Source organism: Charadrius vociferus, unplaced genomic scaffold, assembly GCF_000708025.1.
Source record: "Charadrius vociferus isolate BGI_N301 unplaced genomic scaffold, ASM70802v2 scaffold67, whole genome shotgun sequence".
In the NCBI taxonomy this organism is placed as follows: Eukaryota; Metazoa; Chordata; class Aves; order Charadriiformes; family Charadriidae; genus Charadrius; species Charadrius vociferus.
In genome coordinates, this window is record NW_009649485.1 from 3468239 (window position 1) to 3486404 (window position 18166).

Genomic DNA, 18166 nt, shown 5'->3' on the forward strand with positions numbered 1-18166 from the left:
ACTTTCATCGCTGAAACTAAGTGTAAAAATAAAGTGTGGAAGATATTACCTGTAGCAGTTGTTATTATAGTTGTTGTAACTTCCCAGGGCTGTCAAGCACCCCAAGCAGATCGCATATGAGAAAAATATCTGTGTACCGGCATCCACCCACACCTGAAGACAAAAAAAACGGAGGGGTTAAAAAAGGTCAAGAAGGAATCACCTTTATGCATATATTGACTGCAAATTTGCAGAGGCAACTGTACAGAGTAATAGCGTCTGGCAAACCTTTTATAAGGCACAACCTTATGTGGTGTTACGTGCCAAAAAAATGCTGTGAGTTAAATTCCCCCCTCCTTCTCAGTGGTATAAACAAGGAGGAACTCAGCTGATCTTCACAGGTTCAACCTAATCTAAGTACAAAGACTGAATTTCTGGAGAAGAACCTCACCCAGTATAAATCCTTTAATGGCTTTATTCACACTATAAGGCGTTAGTAATGGTAACCTAAATAGAATCATCTGCATTCAGCTCACTCTCACTTGATAACTATTCAAATTTTAAAATTTTCTGTGAAAAAAAGAAAGACAAAATATGCCATTCATAGATAATATATAAATTAAGCTGAGGAAAGAGAAGAGACAACCTATCCAGGAAAAGGTGGGTTTTTAGCAATATTTGGTGGCCCCAATTAGGCACAAGGACACAGTTGTTCTGGTCACTGTACAATTAACAAATAAAAGTTCTGTAGAGCTTAGCAAATAAGTAGCTTTATAATATCATTATGGTAACATTTATATCCTAAAATGATGCAAATATTAAATTCTAAATCAAAGAAAAGAAAAAAAAAAAGGAAGCATGAGCCGACACAGTGAGATTATTTTCCTCACAGCAATCTCAGAACATTAATATACCAGGCAATTATTTTTTTTTTACTTTAAAAATACTCCAACAAAACAGTTCATTTTATTCAACCAGAGTCTGGTTATGTTATTAACTGGAGGTGAATATACTTTTTCACTCTTGATTTTGCCATGAGAGCTCTGTGAAGAACCCACATCTACACAGCTGCACTATTATTTCCAGTCCAATAAATTCCAACTCCTGGTTTCCTGGGATAAATGAACTCTGTAAGGTGGGTTTTTTTCTGTGATTTTTTTTTTTTTTTTAAAGCAGAGCAACCAAAGTGCTTTTCAGAGAAGTAACAAAACGCTGACTGATAACCAGAGGCAATAGCTGTGTAGCCATTAGCTACTCTAACTTTGAGACAGGAAAGAGGTAATGCAGGGAATGATTTCATGACGGATAACAGTAACACTAATAATAGCAATCAAATACTCGTAAGTATATGAAGGGGATGTATTTGTTTTACATGTGATCAAGTGAGACCTTGGTCTCCAGAGTTGTTGAGTGTGTTTCTGTTTAGGAATAACATTAAGATCACATTTGATTTGCATCAGTGGCTTAAATGGTTTCATTGCTGTCATACTGAATAAGATACAGCTGATTACATCCTGAAGTTTCACCACTTGGTAAGGAAAAAACGGCACAGAGAAAGGCTTTTGACAGACAGGCTCTTTAACAAGATCGGAAGCTCCCAAAAAGCTGTAAGTAGCATAGGTCAACTGAAAATGCACGGTCTTCTTAAGCATAAACAAAAGCTAGGAAACTGGATCAGCACGTGCAGAATCTGCTGCTTCCTTCCATTTCAGTTTTTGCACAATGTTGTTGCGGTGCATTGTATAGCTCTCAGATGAGCAACAGCCTTTCCTCTTGGCATACGCCAGCTCCACACAAGTCTGACTATTCCTTGGACAGCAAGTACTAGAGGAAACGGGGGCAAAGGAGAATTGTACTCGGAAGTGAGAAACTCCAGAGCTGCCAGAGAAGAGGAGCAGAGAGCACATCCCTCTGGAGGTCCTGTGTACCTGGTTAGAAAAATGGTTAAAATTCTGCCCATATTATTTCCTTCAAAGAAAACAACTCTCCTCTAAAGACCACGACATCTGACAGTGCTTCAACATAAACAGTGGCAAAAACTTTGAGAAACACGTTCTGCAAGCAAATGTTCACATATTCTATAGAAGCTGAGTCAGACCGAAGAGCCTTTTGTTTTTGTTGCATTATATGAGATCAATCCAGAAATTCCATCAGAACTTAGGACTAACGTTTAAACAGGAAGGAGGAAGTAATTTTATTTACTGAATGGAATGATAGAATCAGTATAGCTTCTTTTGGGTTGTACACTCAAAGAACCAGTGACGTTTAATTTGTGATGACCATTAATATTCCAATTTCAGGCTTCTGAAATGGCAAAAACATCTACAACTGGTCAAGAAAGTGGCAAAGAGGGAAACGAATTTAGAAACCACAGGTAGATTTTTGTAGCTGAAAAACATGAGATGGACTGTGTTGTATTATGTCACAAGCCTACACATGTCAACATTTTCAAGCCATGCAGGTGATACTACGGATCAGTTCTTGACATTCTTGCCCCAAGAGCTAGTGACCGTTTGATATTTAACATCACTTGTTCGTGGTTGGTTCATTTGTGGAGGTACACAATTTTTTTATTAGTTTAAGTCATACCCAGTCTTATTCATAAACTGTACCTCAGGGGAAGTTGTTCTCGTTAAAACTTACGGTGGGTACAGATGGTCTCTTGTAGATCCCACTCACAAATCCAGGTGTCATCCATTTGCCTTATGGCAACAAAAGCATTATTCACTATTTCTGAGAGTGCTGAATTTGCAATGTCTGGCTTAGACTAGAAGTTGTAACATTTTTTCAAGTACATGGAATGAATGTAGCACAATTCTGCAGAACAATGAAATTCTGAAGGACAGAGACAAAGAAAAGACTGCCAGTAAGCTGCAAACCGAGGGTTCTGGAGCCAGCAGCTGGTGAAAGGCTGCGACAAAAAGAGTGCGTTTTTTCTGAAAAGAGATGGGGCTTGATACGTTTCTGGCATGAGTAAATTCCAGAAGAAAGGACCTGTCGCAGAGAACATCCTGTTCATGCTTTATAAACTTCGTACCTTGAAAATCTTTTGGTTAGTGATAATTAAGTCAATTCAGTAATATGCATTCATAAATTTGGGGATTGAAAACGTTTTGTAGTCTTTATTAGCTCCTACTTTAAAAGATGGAACTAAGTGTTTCTGGTTACCTTTTTTCTTCTCATATTTAAAATGTTTCCATACCAAAACAAGATTAAAATTAAAGCACAAACCCTTTGTTTATTATACCTTAATATCTAAAAAATCCAAATGCCAAAGGACAGAACCGTTATATCTACTATGCTTACATCTTTGCAGCCACGTTACAGCCATTTTCTAGACGTGTAAGCCCAGCACATTAGCAACAGTACGGACAAACCAGATAAATGCAAACACCAGCTCAGAACACAGCGGTGCAGCTATTGCTCTGACTCCTGTACAGATATAGTTCTTGCTAGTTAGGAAGAAGGGACTGCTGAACGAGCTCTCTTCCCAAAGAGAGAAGGCAGAGTAAAGAAGCCTCAACTCTCTGGCACTGCCTGCTTTCTCCAAGTAGAAATGAGGCATGACTGAGAGACTGCGAGTGCCTCCACTTTCCATTTCCTGATGGGAAGGGGAACAGCAGAGCTGTCTAGGCCCTGATCCCCGTTTTGAGGCTTTCCCACAATTCACTTTACAGCTTTCCCCTTTCGCACAGCTCACAAGCAGCAGTCTCAGCTGTGCCCAGCTGATAACCAACTTGTGTTGGTACAGACGCAATTCCACAAAACAGAATCAACAAGAACATATTTTTACTAAAAACGGAAAGCGCTGTTTTGCAAAGCCCAGCTCTCAAAAGCTGGCAATACCCAGATATTAAGCCCGCCTGGGTAATCTTAATTTGGCCTTCTGGTGTGTAGGTCTAGGACACAATATTCATTTACATGACTATTCATCTCTCTGCCCAAGGAGATGAATCGAGCTGGTCAAACAGAGGATCCCGTTGTCCGGAGGATCCCTCGCCTCCTTTGTTGCCACAATCCTAACGCGTGTAATGAATGAAGAAGCATAACGAAGGAAGAAGGGGGATGTGCTGTAGTGAAGACAACAGACTACTGCTCTGGAGAATTAAATTCTTTTCATGTCTGTGCTACAAAGTTTCCATGTGAAGTTATGCCCATATCTCACTTAAACCAACCCTTTCTCAAATGTTCATTAACTGGGTAGTCCTCATTTAATGGTTGTCCCAAGTGAAGTACAAAATTACTGAGCATTCACTGTTGCAACCAAGGTGAATGAAAGCCATGTCTGGAACAAGCGAAAAAACCCCACAGTATAAAAACCCAGGCCTGCCAACTTCAAATTAAAAATCCCAAAATGACTGACAGTTTCTCATTTTAGTCTCCCTATGTATCTCTTTACACCAGCAAGATGGGGTCATGCCATACATTGAAAACTAAATAACTGAGGTTTATGAAGCATGTGGACAGTGCAGAAACAAGTCACTTTGAAGGGCTGAGCCATTTTTTGTGATGATCAAGGTCTGAACGATATGCAGTATATTTACAAGACCAAGCAATGAGCAAAAAGGATAAAACAAAATATTGCGTAACTGTCCTAAAATGCGCTTAGTTTATGTTGTACCTGAATAAAGCAGAGACCTTGGGCAAAACCTGCTACGTGTTGATGTTTATTATTTCCATAATGCATCGAATAAAAGTGAACAGTGCTCACCTGAAGGACTATCATTAGCTTCCAGTTTTTTCTTTTTGTACCTTCCCTTTACCTTCTGTACTCTCTGTACGTGTTTTCTGTAATTCTGTACCATATCTAAATACACCGTGCAGACAGCTGGGCAGACAATACCCCCATATACAGAATCACTACTGCCACATCTCAGTACTTACTGCTGCCTTACAAGAAATGTGCAGCAGATACTGCGACAGCCTCATGTGAGACGTTACACATGATCTGCCTTCAGCAGACTCACAGCGCAGGCACAGCCAGCTCCTAACTGCTTCACAGCACGAGTCACGGGAACTCACGTCTTCCCAAACAGGTCTGCACAGGTATACTGACATACTCCCTGTGCTGGGATAGAGAGACCGCAGAGATTAAGACCTACGGGGACTCCTGCAGCCGCCTCTCTCAGGAGGGAGCCTTTGCCACTTTTAGTCCCTGTCATTTCCACCAATTAAATAATTGGGAGAATACTGTTCACCACTGAAAGCCATACCATACCTCATTCCAGAAGTCCTTTACTGCTCTTAAAGCAAAGCAAACACTACTACGCAGCTATTATGGAATCCTCCTGTGACTGCAGGAAACATCTCCCAGGATAAACTGACTTGAACTGTCATTTCCATGAGCCTTTAGAGTCATGACAAACAGCTGAATGTAACTCAAAAGATGTGAAATTGTTTGATGTCTGGGGAACATGGGAAAATTAAGTAGTTATTTTCAGTCTGATGCTCCTAAAAGATAATATATTTTTAAAAAATTAATTATGTTGTCACCTGAAAAGCTTCATTTTATACCTCAGCTAGGAAGCTATCTGTGAAATTTCACTGTTCTGTCTCGTTGTGCATGTCTCTGCATATTAGTCTACAGGAAAAATGCAAGATGCCTAAAATGCATGTTGAGGTCATTTTGAGCAAAAGTGGGAGGGGCTTCTTAAAAATGTGATCCTCAGAAATTACATTTGTGGCAGGTTGTATGTTCAAGCCCACAGCCAGGCATCTCCCTCTGTGCCTGGGCCCTGAAGGAAGGCACGACCTGCTCAGCCGATGTTGCTCCTGCCTGCGAGGATCAAGCCTGTGGGCTGAGCAGACGTGCTCTTGGGATAAACACCAGGGATGGTTTACTTTTTCAGTCTGTTGCTCAAATAATGGTAAAAATGAGAAAATCAAACAAAAGAGAATATGATTTTTTAGAAATGGCCCAATGCAGCACTAAACCACCTCAACCACTTCCTATGCTTACTCCTTGTTCAAACGTGTCTACAGGCAGTTGTGCGCGTACCTGTCCGTCCTGACAAGCACCCTGCACGTGGTAACAGCCGCCTTCTAACTGTTCATTCACACACCTACTGCAATTGCAAGGTGAAGTTTTTTCTCTACTTTAAGTCAACAGATGAGAATAACCACTGTGTAACACTAGTGCTATTGTCACTGTGGCATTAAGTAGGAAAGACCATATATGGGCCGGAAAGATACGATGGAATTTACACCAAAAAACCCACAGCAGCTGCAAAGAGCGGGCAGTGTCCAGGTGATGAAGTATATGCCTAATTACACACAAAGAAAAATAGCAGGCATGAATAAAGCTGCGATAGAGTAAGGCTCCCGGCTTTATGCCAAACAGGAAAACAGTATTATCAATGTTGTTCCAACTGGCTCTGACCTGAGAGCTGCATCTGTCCTGTCGCAGGAGAGGTGTCACGATTTCCTCCCCATGGTACTGCTCTCTGAACTCCCACCACCAGCAGGGATGTTGAGGTAGTAGCTGTGGGTTCTTGATGCTAGGCTGAACTTACCTGTAGGCTTCAGGTGCTGGCGGATTGCGCTTTCAGAGATTTGTGTATGTAAAGAAACACAGACACACGTCACCGTTTCTCTTTTTGCAATTTACTAAATTATATTGCACAGATTTCTTAATGGTATCAAATCATTGTGATGCTTTGGTTCAGGAGACAGTTGAGAGAGTTTTCAATGTAATGGCTCATCTAAAACAACTGCAACATCCATGTTTCTCCATACACAACTAGAAGAACAATCAAGCACTAGGAAGATTCTTCCATTACGCAAAACATACATACTGTTTATCTGTCTTTGCATGACCTTTCCTGTACTCTACAGTTAAGGGATCTGTTAGAAGTGATAAACACGTAAGGGCTGCTAATGTTTGTATCCACACGCGTTTAAGTTTGTTTCCTTACGTATTTCTATCAAAATCAAGGGAATAAATTTCACATTGGTTTCCGAGTACTGGCTGAAATATGCATCCCAGTGGTGTAGTTTCATAAATATGCACTTTTTTTTTTTCATTCGTAACAGTGAGATTGAACAACCACTTCAGCTGCAAAGCTCAAAGCATCCTTAACTACGGAGCAGTTAATGACAATTCCATAATGAAGCACTCTGAGAATATGGGACATCTCACAGGCCAGTTAAATGCTTCACTCACTCTTTAAAACATGATGTTCCAAATGTCGATAGTCATTTTTTCCATTTTGTTATCACAGAATGAGCAATCACTTTAGAGTTTTCTTTTAATTTAAATTATTCATTACTTTTTGATGAATCTCAGCAGTGTTTGTATTTTAAAAAGCAGTTTGCCTTTGGTTTCAAATAAGAATTTTAAAAATAAAGCCTTTGCTGTCAGGATATAGTAAATGAAATTTCAAGGTAAAGGTGAAGAAAAGTTGCAGATTTTTATAACCGTAAGAATACCTGAATAAAACAACCTGTTGCCAAATAGACTTAAATAGGAGGATTACTAGAGTTTAAGTCCTACATATCATAACAGGTTTAATGTTCATGTGCCAGTGTCTCTCACAGTATGTGGGGAGTATGCCGAAAATGGCAAAAAAATAATGTCAGCTACGGAACATCTCTACCTGTACTAGACCACAAGGTTTAGCATTTTCAAGCTGGCTTCTAAACCACATGCTCTGTGCCTCTATGGTCGCAAAGGATGGTTTACATCCAAGCCACCTGGGAGTCAGTCAAGCTATCTGGGTACCTCATGTACTGTAAAAGGTAGGCAAATTCAGTGAATGAACAGAAGAGACCACAACAAGAGCACCAAGATCAGAGAAAAAAAAAAAAAAAAAATCCACCAAAATCCATATGCAATGTGAAAAAAAAAGAAGAGTAGATGGACAGCAAACAGACTGAAAACCAGTAATGGAACTCACCCAGGGTGGCCAGGATAAAGATCTTAGCTTCATCTTTTAGGAAAACTTACTGTACATTCCTTCATTATCATACAGGTTTAGACAGGACAGGACCGTAAGAAATTACGAAAATGTTAGGTCTTAATCTTGAAGTAGCACCTGTATTTAAAGAGTACCCTGTCAGACATGAAGAAATTAACAACAGGTTTAATTATGATCACTAATAGAAGCTTTTGGAGAATCAAACCATTTCAAAACAATCTGCCAGCCGTGGCCCTGACAGAGTCTTCCTTCCTCTCCTCCTGCCACCTGAACTAGACAAGAGTGTTTAGGGGACTGCCTTTGGCGATGCCAACTACAGCTCCAAGCACTGCTACAGCAGGTCAGAACAGGTCTAATAATTTCTGACATAAACCTGTAGAAAACTCTAAAAATATGCCGAGCAAAATATGATGGAAAAAAGTGCAATTTCTAATGACTTTGGGAAAAAGCCAAAGTCCCTATTTCACCCTCTCCTTTCATCTCAGAGAGCCTGGGTCATTCTTTTCTATCAGCTCGTCATTAAAGACTGCTTTCAGTTACTAGCTAACGTGTCTGACTGAATAGGAGCTGAAATTGAAACCCAAGCTGACCTTGCTGCTGTAGCCCCGCAGAAAACCAGCAGGTGGTTGTGCCATGAGCCTACACGTACAATTCAGAGGACAATCAGATGGATAGACAGATCCTCCTAAGATCTTCTGACCTTGTTTCAAGGTCAGACTAGAACCTTTCTTTCCTCTTGTGATTAACAGACCTTCATTTTGCATTGACGCTCATAAAAAGAGCTGTGATTGTACACGAGACAAACATGAATAACTCAGAGCTATATTAAACAAAACAAGCCACGTTCATACATAACGGTGGTGGTTTTCCTGCAGACATACTTCCTAATGCACAAATCCTGCACACGCAGAGGCTCCTGACTGTAACTGCTCTGGTGTAGCAAACAGCAGCACTCCGGGGCCACTGGACTCTGCTACTCAATATTTTGATATTAAAAACACAAAGAGCACATACTCTCTACCGCCACAGGAAAATACCACGTAACCTGAAGTTTCCTAGGCAGCAAGCTTTACCATTTGTTTATTTTCAAGACTATTTTTTCCAGTCTTAGATCCTATGTCTCTTAAATAAATGACAATATTATCACTAAGATGAACTTTTGAAGACACCAGGAAACTAAGAATTACTCTACTGATTACACTGGGCCTACACAGTGTAGGTTAATGTACAACTGTAAGATTGGTGGATTGAGAACTGGCTCACAGATAGGCAACTGTAAGAATCACTCCCAAAATATTTCTTAAATCTTATTACATTCCTCTGCTACAAGTTACGTCTTTGTGTATATAAGAACATTTCTTCTAAGAAAAATGATAAAATAGGCAGTAGTGGAGGACTGGTCATTTTACCTCTGATCTTATTCCCATTAAAGTAATTTTTTTCCAGCTTTCTCATTATAAAGAGCATTCAACTACATCATAAACTTATGTTTGGCATGGTGTAGCATAGTTGACAATAGCAGGAGAGCACCAGGGTGGCAAGTAGCCTGCTGTGTGAAGGCTGGATAGGACACACTGGAAGGAATACACTCGCTTTTGTTTGGGTTTGGGTTTTTTTTTTTTTGACGTGTCCTATGTTCCTGGTATGCTAACCAAGATGAAGAATGTTATATATTCACGACACCCCACCAGAAAAGACAGATAGAGATTCATTCTGGATATTTTCAGTTTCAATACAGAATGCTTTGTCAAATGGATGGAGAAGAGGCCAACGCCCCGGCGGCCACGCTGGGCAGTAACGTGCAGTGGTTTTAGATCCCCTTGCAAAAAGTGCAAAAGGTTATATAGTCTGGACAATTCCCTGCCATCAACTGCAATCTCTATTCAAAGGCACAAAAAAGAAAATTAACCACTTTTCATTTATTCTCTAGTCACTCTCTCTTAATCAACTGAATTTTTTTCTTCAATAGCAGCTAACAAAAATCAGCTGAATGTCTGTGCTACGTCACTGTGCAAAATACTTATTTCAGTTCAAAGTACTTTTCTATTCTCAAAAACGACCCAATCACTTGGAAGATGCAGACATTCAAAGTGAATAAATCCATTCCTTGCATGCATTGTGCTCTTTTCCTGACTAGCAGTACACTGATAATGTATCTTATTCCTATGAATCCTGCAGAGAAAAATCAAACAGGGAAGAATAAACTTTATTATTTTAATTTTCCCCGCATAATCAATGCAGTTATTGTAACTGCTTAGTTTCTCATGTTTGACTATAAAATAGCAGAAAAGACTGGTTTTCTGATCTCGGTATGTGTTTAGTTTACCAATCTTTTCAACAGAGTTAATTAAAAAAGACACATTTATTTAGAAATCAGACAAAAAGATCTTTCACAAAATTAAACTAGTTAATCCCAGGGGTCACAATGAAAAGCTGACCAGGAAAATACAGCTTCCCGCTTGAAACTGGAGTCTTGGAACAACCAATGAGCAAAATAGATCTTTACAATGCGATTTTAAAGTAACTTTTCTGAGTAGAGTATTACTTTAACTAAAGGCCCATGTTAAAGCTTCTGAGAACTTGTAAGACAATCTTCACGATAAACCATTCTGAAAGTCACTGCCTCAACAATATACTTTCAATAGCATTTCAACATACTTTTGATATATTTATATTCCATTAACTATAGTCCTTTAAAAGAAAACTTTCAATGTCTAAGCTTATGAAATCTACATGTATTGAACCTATGCTAGAAGCGTGATGTAGAAAAATGTGGCTATAAATCAGACTATTCCCTGAAAACGTGGCTGTCCTCAGGCTACTTGAAAGTGGCAACTATTTGTTCAGATGGTCATGAACATAAGAGAGAGTTTAGCATGTTTTACAAGAGAAATACAACTCCTCCAGGCTTATCCAGATGGCAAGAATAGTACTAAAATATCCCTCCGCTATCTCAATGCAGCCTCAGTCGGCTCCAAGGAAAGAGCTCAGCTTTTGCTGAGCGCAAAGCCGGGGTCCCCATCTTCAGAAAAGTAAAGTAACAAAACCTGCTGGATCCAAGGACGCTGGCACCAACTGTGTTACCTAAAGTAAATAAGCTCTTTAGCCCCTGCCCCCTGTCCCCAAATGCCTTCTTGGGAAAAAAGAAAAAAAAAAAAAAAAGAAAAGAAAAAAAATTATCTCGTTGCTCTCTCAACTCAATGGGAAGTATCATTAAATGGGAAACCAAAACAAAATATGAACCGTGTATTGTGAAGAAGCAGCAAAAAAAAAAAAAAAGTTGCGTTTTGGATAGAGGACTTAGTTTGTTTCTGAAGTTTACTACCCAGGGGTTTTTAAACAACACGGCTTCTGAAAGCAGAGCCTTCATTAGAGCAGGAAAACACAACTTAAACGGCCAGGCAGAAAATGGCTGAATTAAGCTCTTTTTTCCCCTCTCTTTAATGGTAGTGATTCTCAAAAGATTAAAAGTAGGTTAGACGAATAATAAAACAGCTATGTTTCTAGTGTCTACCTGACAACAGCTTTTGTAGAAGTGAATAATTACATGAAAATCACTTCCTTTCCACCTCTCTTTGGGATTTCTGTGGGTTGCTAGGCAGTCTCTCTCCTACCTTCTGCTAATGTTACTTACAGCCCCGATGAATACACTATATTCATTATGAGAATGGTGAGCTGAGGGGGAGAAGGACCTAAATACTTGAAGTTTTGTTTATTCATTGCTGCCTTTGGAGACCAACACTATAGCTCAGATTACTTTACACACATTTAAATGCTAATTTTCCAAGGCACAATTGCTAGCCAAGTACCACCCTGGTAAAATGGAACAGGCCCTTCCTCAATACAGGAGCCACACTAGTAGTATGTTTCTGCGTCGCCAGCCAATGTTGAAAGTCAGGTGCTGGAGCAAAGCGTACTGAGGTTCCTTCTGGGACTTAGCAGAAGAATGCTTTCACTCGCTCTGACTGCTTTTCATGACTGAAATAATGTTTGTTATGAGACTGGTTGACTTTCCTGAACTCCCTAACCCAAAACTTAGGAGATACCTTGATTGCCTTGGCGTGATTCCAAAACTAGCAGCCACAAAGTACTGTGGTACTTCCCTGTTTGTATTATTATGAGCACGCTCATAGAAGTTCGGGTGTATGTTCATTAAAAAAGAAATGAGTATTATTCAAAAATGACTGTTCTCTGCAGAGCGCTAGCTGAGATAACCAGGGGCTCGAATGCTCGTTTCAGATAGCAGGTATGAGTGCGTGGCGTGGACCGAGTGCAAGGCTATGCAGGTTTTTTAAAAGTCTCTTTTTAAAAAAGAAGTGGAGACCTGGAGGCTCAGAAGAGTGCCTGGGCCACTACAGGAGTGACAACACAGGTAAGAGCACGCTCTAATCTATGGGTTGTCCCCGTGTCTTACGTCCCCAACTTCACTCAAACAGCAATGCCCACGGGCAGTTTTGCCTGTATGTGATGGAAAAGGAGACTGTTACAGCCGTGAAAGCGCCTGTTCAAGTTATCATGTTCAGAGATTTAGTCTGTCGCAAAGTTGCATCTCAAAGGGCAACTGGAAGTGTGTAAAAGAGCATCGTTAAGGCATAACCCTTTGGAGCTGCTCTCTCCACCTGGTGTTTCAATGGCTACTAGTTATCTTGTCCTGACCACCCAAGTTCAAAGGTGTGAACAAAATAGCAGGTTTGAACAGATGGCTATCTGATGTTCCTTGTAAAGAATTGACTTTGATTTAATAGCACAACCTGTCTTATGCCTTGCTTGATTTCTTCCGTGCAGATATACAAAATCCCAAGAATAATTTTCATAGGACTTTTCCCATATTTAGAAAGAAAAAATCCAATAAAAGAACAAATACTTGGCCAGGTCTATCTTTATCTGAAAGTCGATACTAACATTCCAACTTTGCCTGAAGGAAAAACCCCATCTACAATGGTAGAGATGAGTCCAGGAATTTCTCTAAACTATGATAAAACTTGCATGTTATAGCCAATAGTTACCACAGTGCCTAGAAGGCAAGGAGAGAGTTATCTCATAATACAGAATTTTCCCTTGAAATGTATACAATTTTTCCGTTACTTTAGTTCTGGAGCATTAAGTAAAGAGAAGGTTGACAATAGAACATGGCAATAGAACATTGCAGAATCTGGCAAACTAGAAACCTTTTAAGAAAGGTATTGATAAAAGGCAAAAATATCATTAAATCCCAGTATCTCCTGGGAGCAGCACCTGTTTTTTTCACTGACTCGCTTCTTGTAACTGCGGACCAAATGCAGACAGAGTTCAGAGCAGCAGGATGGCCGGCACCACTCCTCGGTGACGGAGCCTGCTTGTACCGACAGTGCTCTGCTGCTGCCAACCGTCCAGCGTTCTGGAAAGGTAAAGTCGCTGACTGCCGCAGCACAGCATGGGCCAGCTGTGCTGGATAGCTCTCTTGCAGCACACCTTAAAAGCATCAAAAGTTTTGCCTTCTCATACACTTGCATTGTATAAAGCTTCAGGCATTTGGAAATAAAAGAAGTTGATTTTTTTTCATTCTGTGCATGATATGAAAAAGCACAAAAAATAGCCATTGCTTTTCTTTCTCTTTTCACTAGAGAAGGTATTTTCAGTGCCCTAGAGATGCCAGACTTTACCAGGTCTTTTGGGGGCATGTTTGGGAACTGACACATGCTTAATGTTATTTCCTATAAATGATAAATAAAGATGTCTGTTTTGTTTTGTTTTCTTAAATAAATGCAGGAAGTGCAATTAACTAATTTCTAAAATGAGGGTGTTGATTAGTGTTCCTCTTTACTGACTAAGACACTATCACCAAATGCTCTCAGAATGAGATATTTGGCTGCTCCCCCATGCTCTATAATCCTATGGACAGTCAGAGGAGTTTCAAAATATTTACGCTCTGTGGCACAGAGGGCTTGAGGAGAGAGGTCATCCTGACTGATTCTGGAGTATTCTGATTCCAAAGCAAAATGTTGTTAAGGTCTTTTTTCTTCAAGTATTCCATTTGCAAAACATTTGCCAGAAGGTAGGGCTCTGGGGTTGGTTTAGTTTTTAAGTTTTGGGGGGAGGAGAGTGAGGCAGGGCTTTTAGCACATGTAGTAGGTGTTCCGTATCCTCTCAGCAAGTTGATAATTTCAAGATCCCTAATTGCTATTACAGAACTGCTTGACCATAATATCACCGTGATGAAACAGATCCTTCTCTGATAGCAGTCTTGTTTACTCCTGTTACTTTCTTAAGAGTCCCATTCAGCATGATTGAAATCTGGGGAACACTGGAGATATTAAACACGGTATTTGGCCCTGATTGCAAATACTTTAAAAAAAAGGATAAGTGTTGTGATCATGAATCATTATTCAAAGTATTCCTTTCACTCAGAAATTAAGAGGAAACTATACTTATGTTATATAACATTAAGTTATTTCATCTAACTTATTTAAAAGGAATAATTTTCAGGGATTCTTTTTAAGCAATCTTCTTAAGAACACTTATCTTGGAATCTGCACTTTTAACAAAGTGTCTAAAAAGAAAAGGGTTTGAAACAGAAAATACAGTTATAAAAGCATGAGAATTATTTGATCTTAAATTCTTCCTTTTATTGAAAACAGCCTAAACCTCATACTAAACTAAGTTTTCCACAAGGAGATTCCCATTCATTTCTACAATTCAGACACTGTCCAAGTACCCAATGATGAATGCTAAAAGGATACATAAACCCATAAACAAAAGCAAAGTTTGACTGAGGAGTAAAATGTTGTGTATTGTATATGTGAGGTTACTTAAACAGTTATTGCTGTAGAATGCTGATCCCAAAGGTTTCAGATGTATTGATGAAGTCACTTAATGCCATGCATTATTTATACCCAATGATAACTAGAACACATACTAAATATTAGTAAAAATAACTGACATAACTGTATTGAACTACATATGAACCACTCTTAAAACAGAGGCTAGATTTCTTGAGAGAAGTATTTCCTCCTCTTTGAATACTATACTAACCAACAAAGAGCCTTTTGGTTTGTGTAAACCTGCAACTCAAAGACAGACAGACTGTAAAATCACACCTTCTTTTCAAATAAAGCTATTTTTCACTTCGGCAAAAGTGGAACTCTCATGCTACTGAGAACGTGGCAGTAGCATAATTGTGACCTGGTCCGTTTTCAATGTTTATAGGCTAGGCAGTTCCACAGCAAGGCCAGGCAATATGGCAGCATAATATAGTCAAGTCTGTACTTGACTGTTAAGCAACCTCACAACCAAGTAGAATTTAAAAACCACTACGGCCATATGCAGGCTACCACTATTCCATCCATGCAAGGAGGATGATACACTAAGGGGCTGAAGCCTGCTGTACTGTAAGGGAGAAGCTGTGCAGGCACACCTGAATTGGAACAAAACCCAAACACTCCTACAGGAGCGGGTAAAAAGGTGGCTTACGGTCTCTCTCCCTGCTCAGTAAATCTGTGCCCAGTATGATGCCAGAAAGATACTCCCAGAGTGGATTCAGTTTATGTTACGAAAACAGAACTGCTGCCTGTAGAGCAAACCATTTGCACCATCAAAGAAGGCGTTACATCAAAAGCACCATTTTCCCAAAAAAGCCATCACTATATTGGGAGTTTTTTCAGCATTCTTGTGTCAGTCAAGGGTCCAGCTCCTTCCAACTAGTCATTATAATATAGCTACGATGCCAAAGTCTGTCTGCCACCTAGGTTAGAGTCTAAAGAGATGCTTAAATTAAGAATATACTCTCCTGCGTTCTCCTGTAGCCAAAGGAGAGAGATTGGCCCCTCCTCAAAAGTTACTCAATCGTTAAGTAGGATGAATTACCCTCTAGAGGAGCCTATTTTCTCTCTGTTGCTTATAGAGGGAATTAAAAGCACACCATTAAGGTTCTTCAGTAGGGTACCTAATATCAAATGGCACGAACTCTGCTCTTCAGGAGTCCCCAGTGATTTCCAGTGGGACCTGTGGGAACTGAAGATCCCAGACCACTTTGAGTCCTGAAGGTTCTGCTCGAGTTGCATACTTCTCCTCTAGCTTTTTTTGTCTACTTTGCAATATGAAGATTTCTGTTTTAAGGAAGACTTACATTTAGCATTATACTGTGTTAAAAAAAGAAAAAGGAAAGGAAAGGAAACTCAAAACAGAAGAAAAAGAATGTGCTACCTCGGGAGTGAATGCTTTAAAATCTGCAGTGTTAGGGCACAAAATGTAATGGAAACTTTCCTATCAATTTCCAGGGGCCAAGATTTTACCCTGCTAGTTTCTACAGAATTGGAATTTGTGAAAACAAGAAATGCAACTAGAAGACTTGCTTAGTGGCTTTTTTTGCTTGCAGAAATATTTATCAAGCTAAAGTTTGACATATGTGAAAAGTTAATATATATTTATATATACAAAATCTGATCTAGTTGAAGATGTCCCTGCTCATTACAGGAGGGGGTTGGACTAGATGACCTTTAGAGGCCACTTCCAACCTAAACTATCCTATGATATTCGACTACTCTAATGCAGCACTTGGCAAATTATAGACTTGAGGACACCATATGCAGAGTAAAATAAAGAAAATACTCATCCCTTAGATTATAAAGGATTTAAAGTTGAGCTGGGTTGCAATAATTGAACTTATGATATAAATTCTCATCTAAATACCCCTCAGGAACTTACTCAAATTTTCTAAGCAGTAAATAAGAGTTTCTCTCACAAAAGCTTATCTATGTTCATCCTATCTTTGTTTACTTCAGAAATCCCTTTCATGACACACAAGATTTTCCTCACTGCAAATATCTTGCAGGAGGAACCCTAACAGTGGCATTTAGATTTCAGGACAATTGTAGTAAACATGATAAAATAAGCATATAAAGAGATTCTACCCTTGTATACACTGGTGCAAAGACGGGGAAGTTCCCTGTTTAGGTCACTGCACTATCTGATCAAGTCAGTTGGAAGATACTGTTGATTTGCAGATCTGAGATATCAAACTTGGTACGTAATGCATACCCAAGGTCTTAATTCTGTCTTTGCATACATACACAAAGATCTCATTAACTCCTGATAAAAAGACTTGTCTTTGCTGAAGAGTGTGTGTCAAGGGATACATGAAAGTGTTTTGGCCCTATGTACCAATACCATAATTTTTTTCCCGGGTTGCACTGGGTTTCCCTGCAATGAGATCTAATAACCCTACTTTCTCCTTTAGAGTGGGGTGTGCAGAGATTGACAGGCACTGTCAATACAAAAAAAGAGCAGACAGAATGGAAACAGCTCTCTTTTAAAATGTGCTCTTCATTTTTACATATTTTTTTCTTGTTTGTTTGGTTTTGCATTTTCTACAGTAGCAGCACCAGCATTAAAGGCTGCTTGGGGCAATCAATGCACTAAACATTTGATTCACACTTTCTCAGAATAGATCAGACTACATTACTGCCTTCCTCCAACCATGTTGGGGAAGATGCCATTGAGTCTCTTTTTTTATGGCTGTAGTTTCTACTCATACAACGTCTTTTTTCAGTGACTATAGTCAGCAAGTGATTGTAAGAAAGTGATCTGTCTCTATTGACTCTTCATGGAAAGCGGAGAGTAGCAGTCATAAGAGCATAGCTTCCCAACCCACAGCATTGCCTTTTCCCAGCCACTGCCAAAAGCATAAAAGCCCAAAGGCAAATTAAGCAAAAGTCTGCAGTGTTGAGCTGCCCAGAGGTGAAGAACATACTTCCCCTTCTCAACTACACTGGCGTAGTGCCGCGGGTGGGCACCTCACCGTTGGATTCTGGCCCAGCTGCTGGAATCCTGCCACTGGCAACTGCATTTCAAAAATTAAGAAACCAATCAAGTTTCTAAAGCATTACCAGTGCAGAATTCATCTCTCTCTATTTCCAGAGCCTGTTGCCCCTGCTCCTTCTGTTTCTTTTATACTTGGCATTGGAAACATGACAGAAGCTGCTGGTAAAGCTTAGAAACTGCAGAAAAGATAAACCCCAACCAAGAGAGATTACTCCTTCAAAATTTTTTGGAAGAGGTCAGCAACCACGTGATTGAAGGTCATGTAAGCCTATTTTGATTTTCAAAAGCATTTTGGAAAAATCTGTCACCAAAAGCTCTTTAGGAAACTATGCATCTGTTGTTTAGGAACAAAAATTGTTGCTGGAATAATAACTGATGAGAAGATAGGAAACACCAGATAAAAATAAAGGAATGCTTTTTACAATGGAGGGAGGCCACCAATGGAATACTGCAATGACCTGAGCCCCTGCTGT

General features: G+C 39.6%; 1 protein-coding gene across 1 annotated transcript in view; it reads right to left on the reverse strand.

The window, feature by feature from the left end:
- SLC6A11 (solute carrier family 6 (neurotransmitter transporter), member 11) overlaps positions 1 to 18166 on the reverse strand; it is a 105360-nt gene that overhangs the window by 18731 nt on the left and 68463 nt on the right. The window contains exon 7 of the mRNA XM_009889940.1: positions 50 to 153. Within this exon, the coding sequence (XP_009888242.1) occupies positions 50 to 153 (104 nt within the window). The remainder of the gene's footprint in view (positions 1 to 49; positions 154 to 18166) is intronic.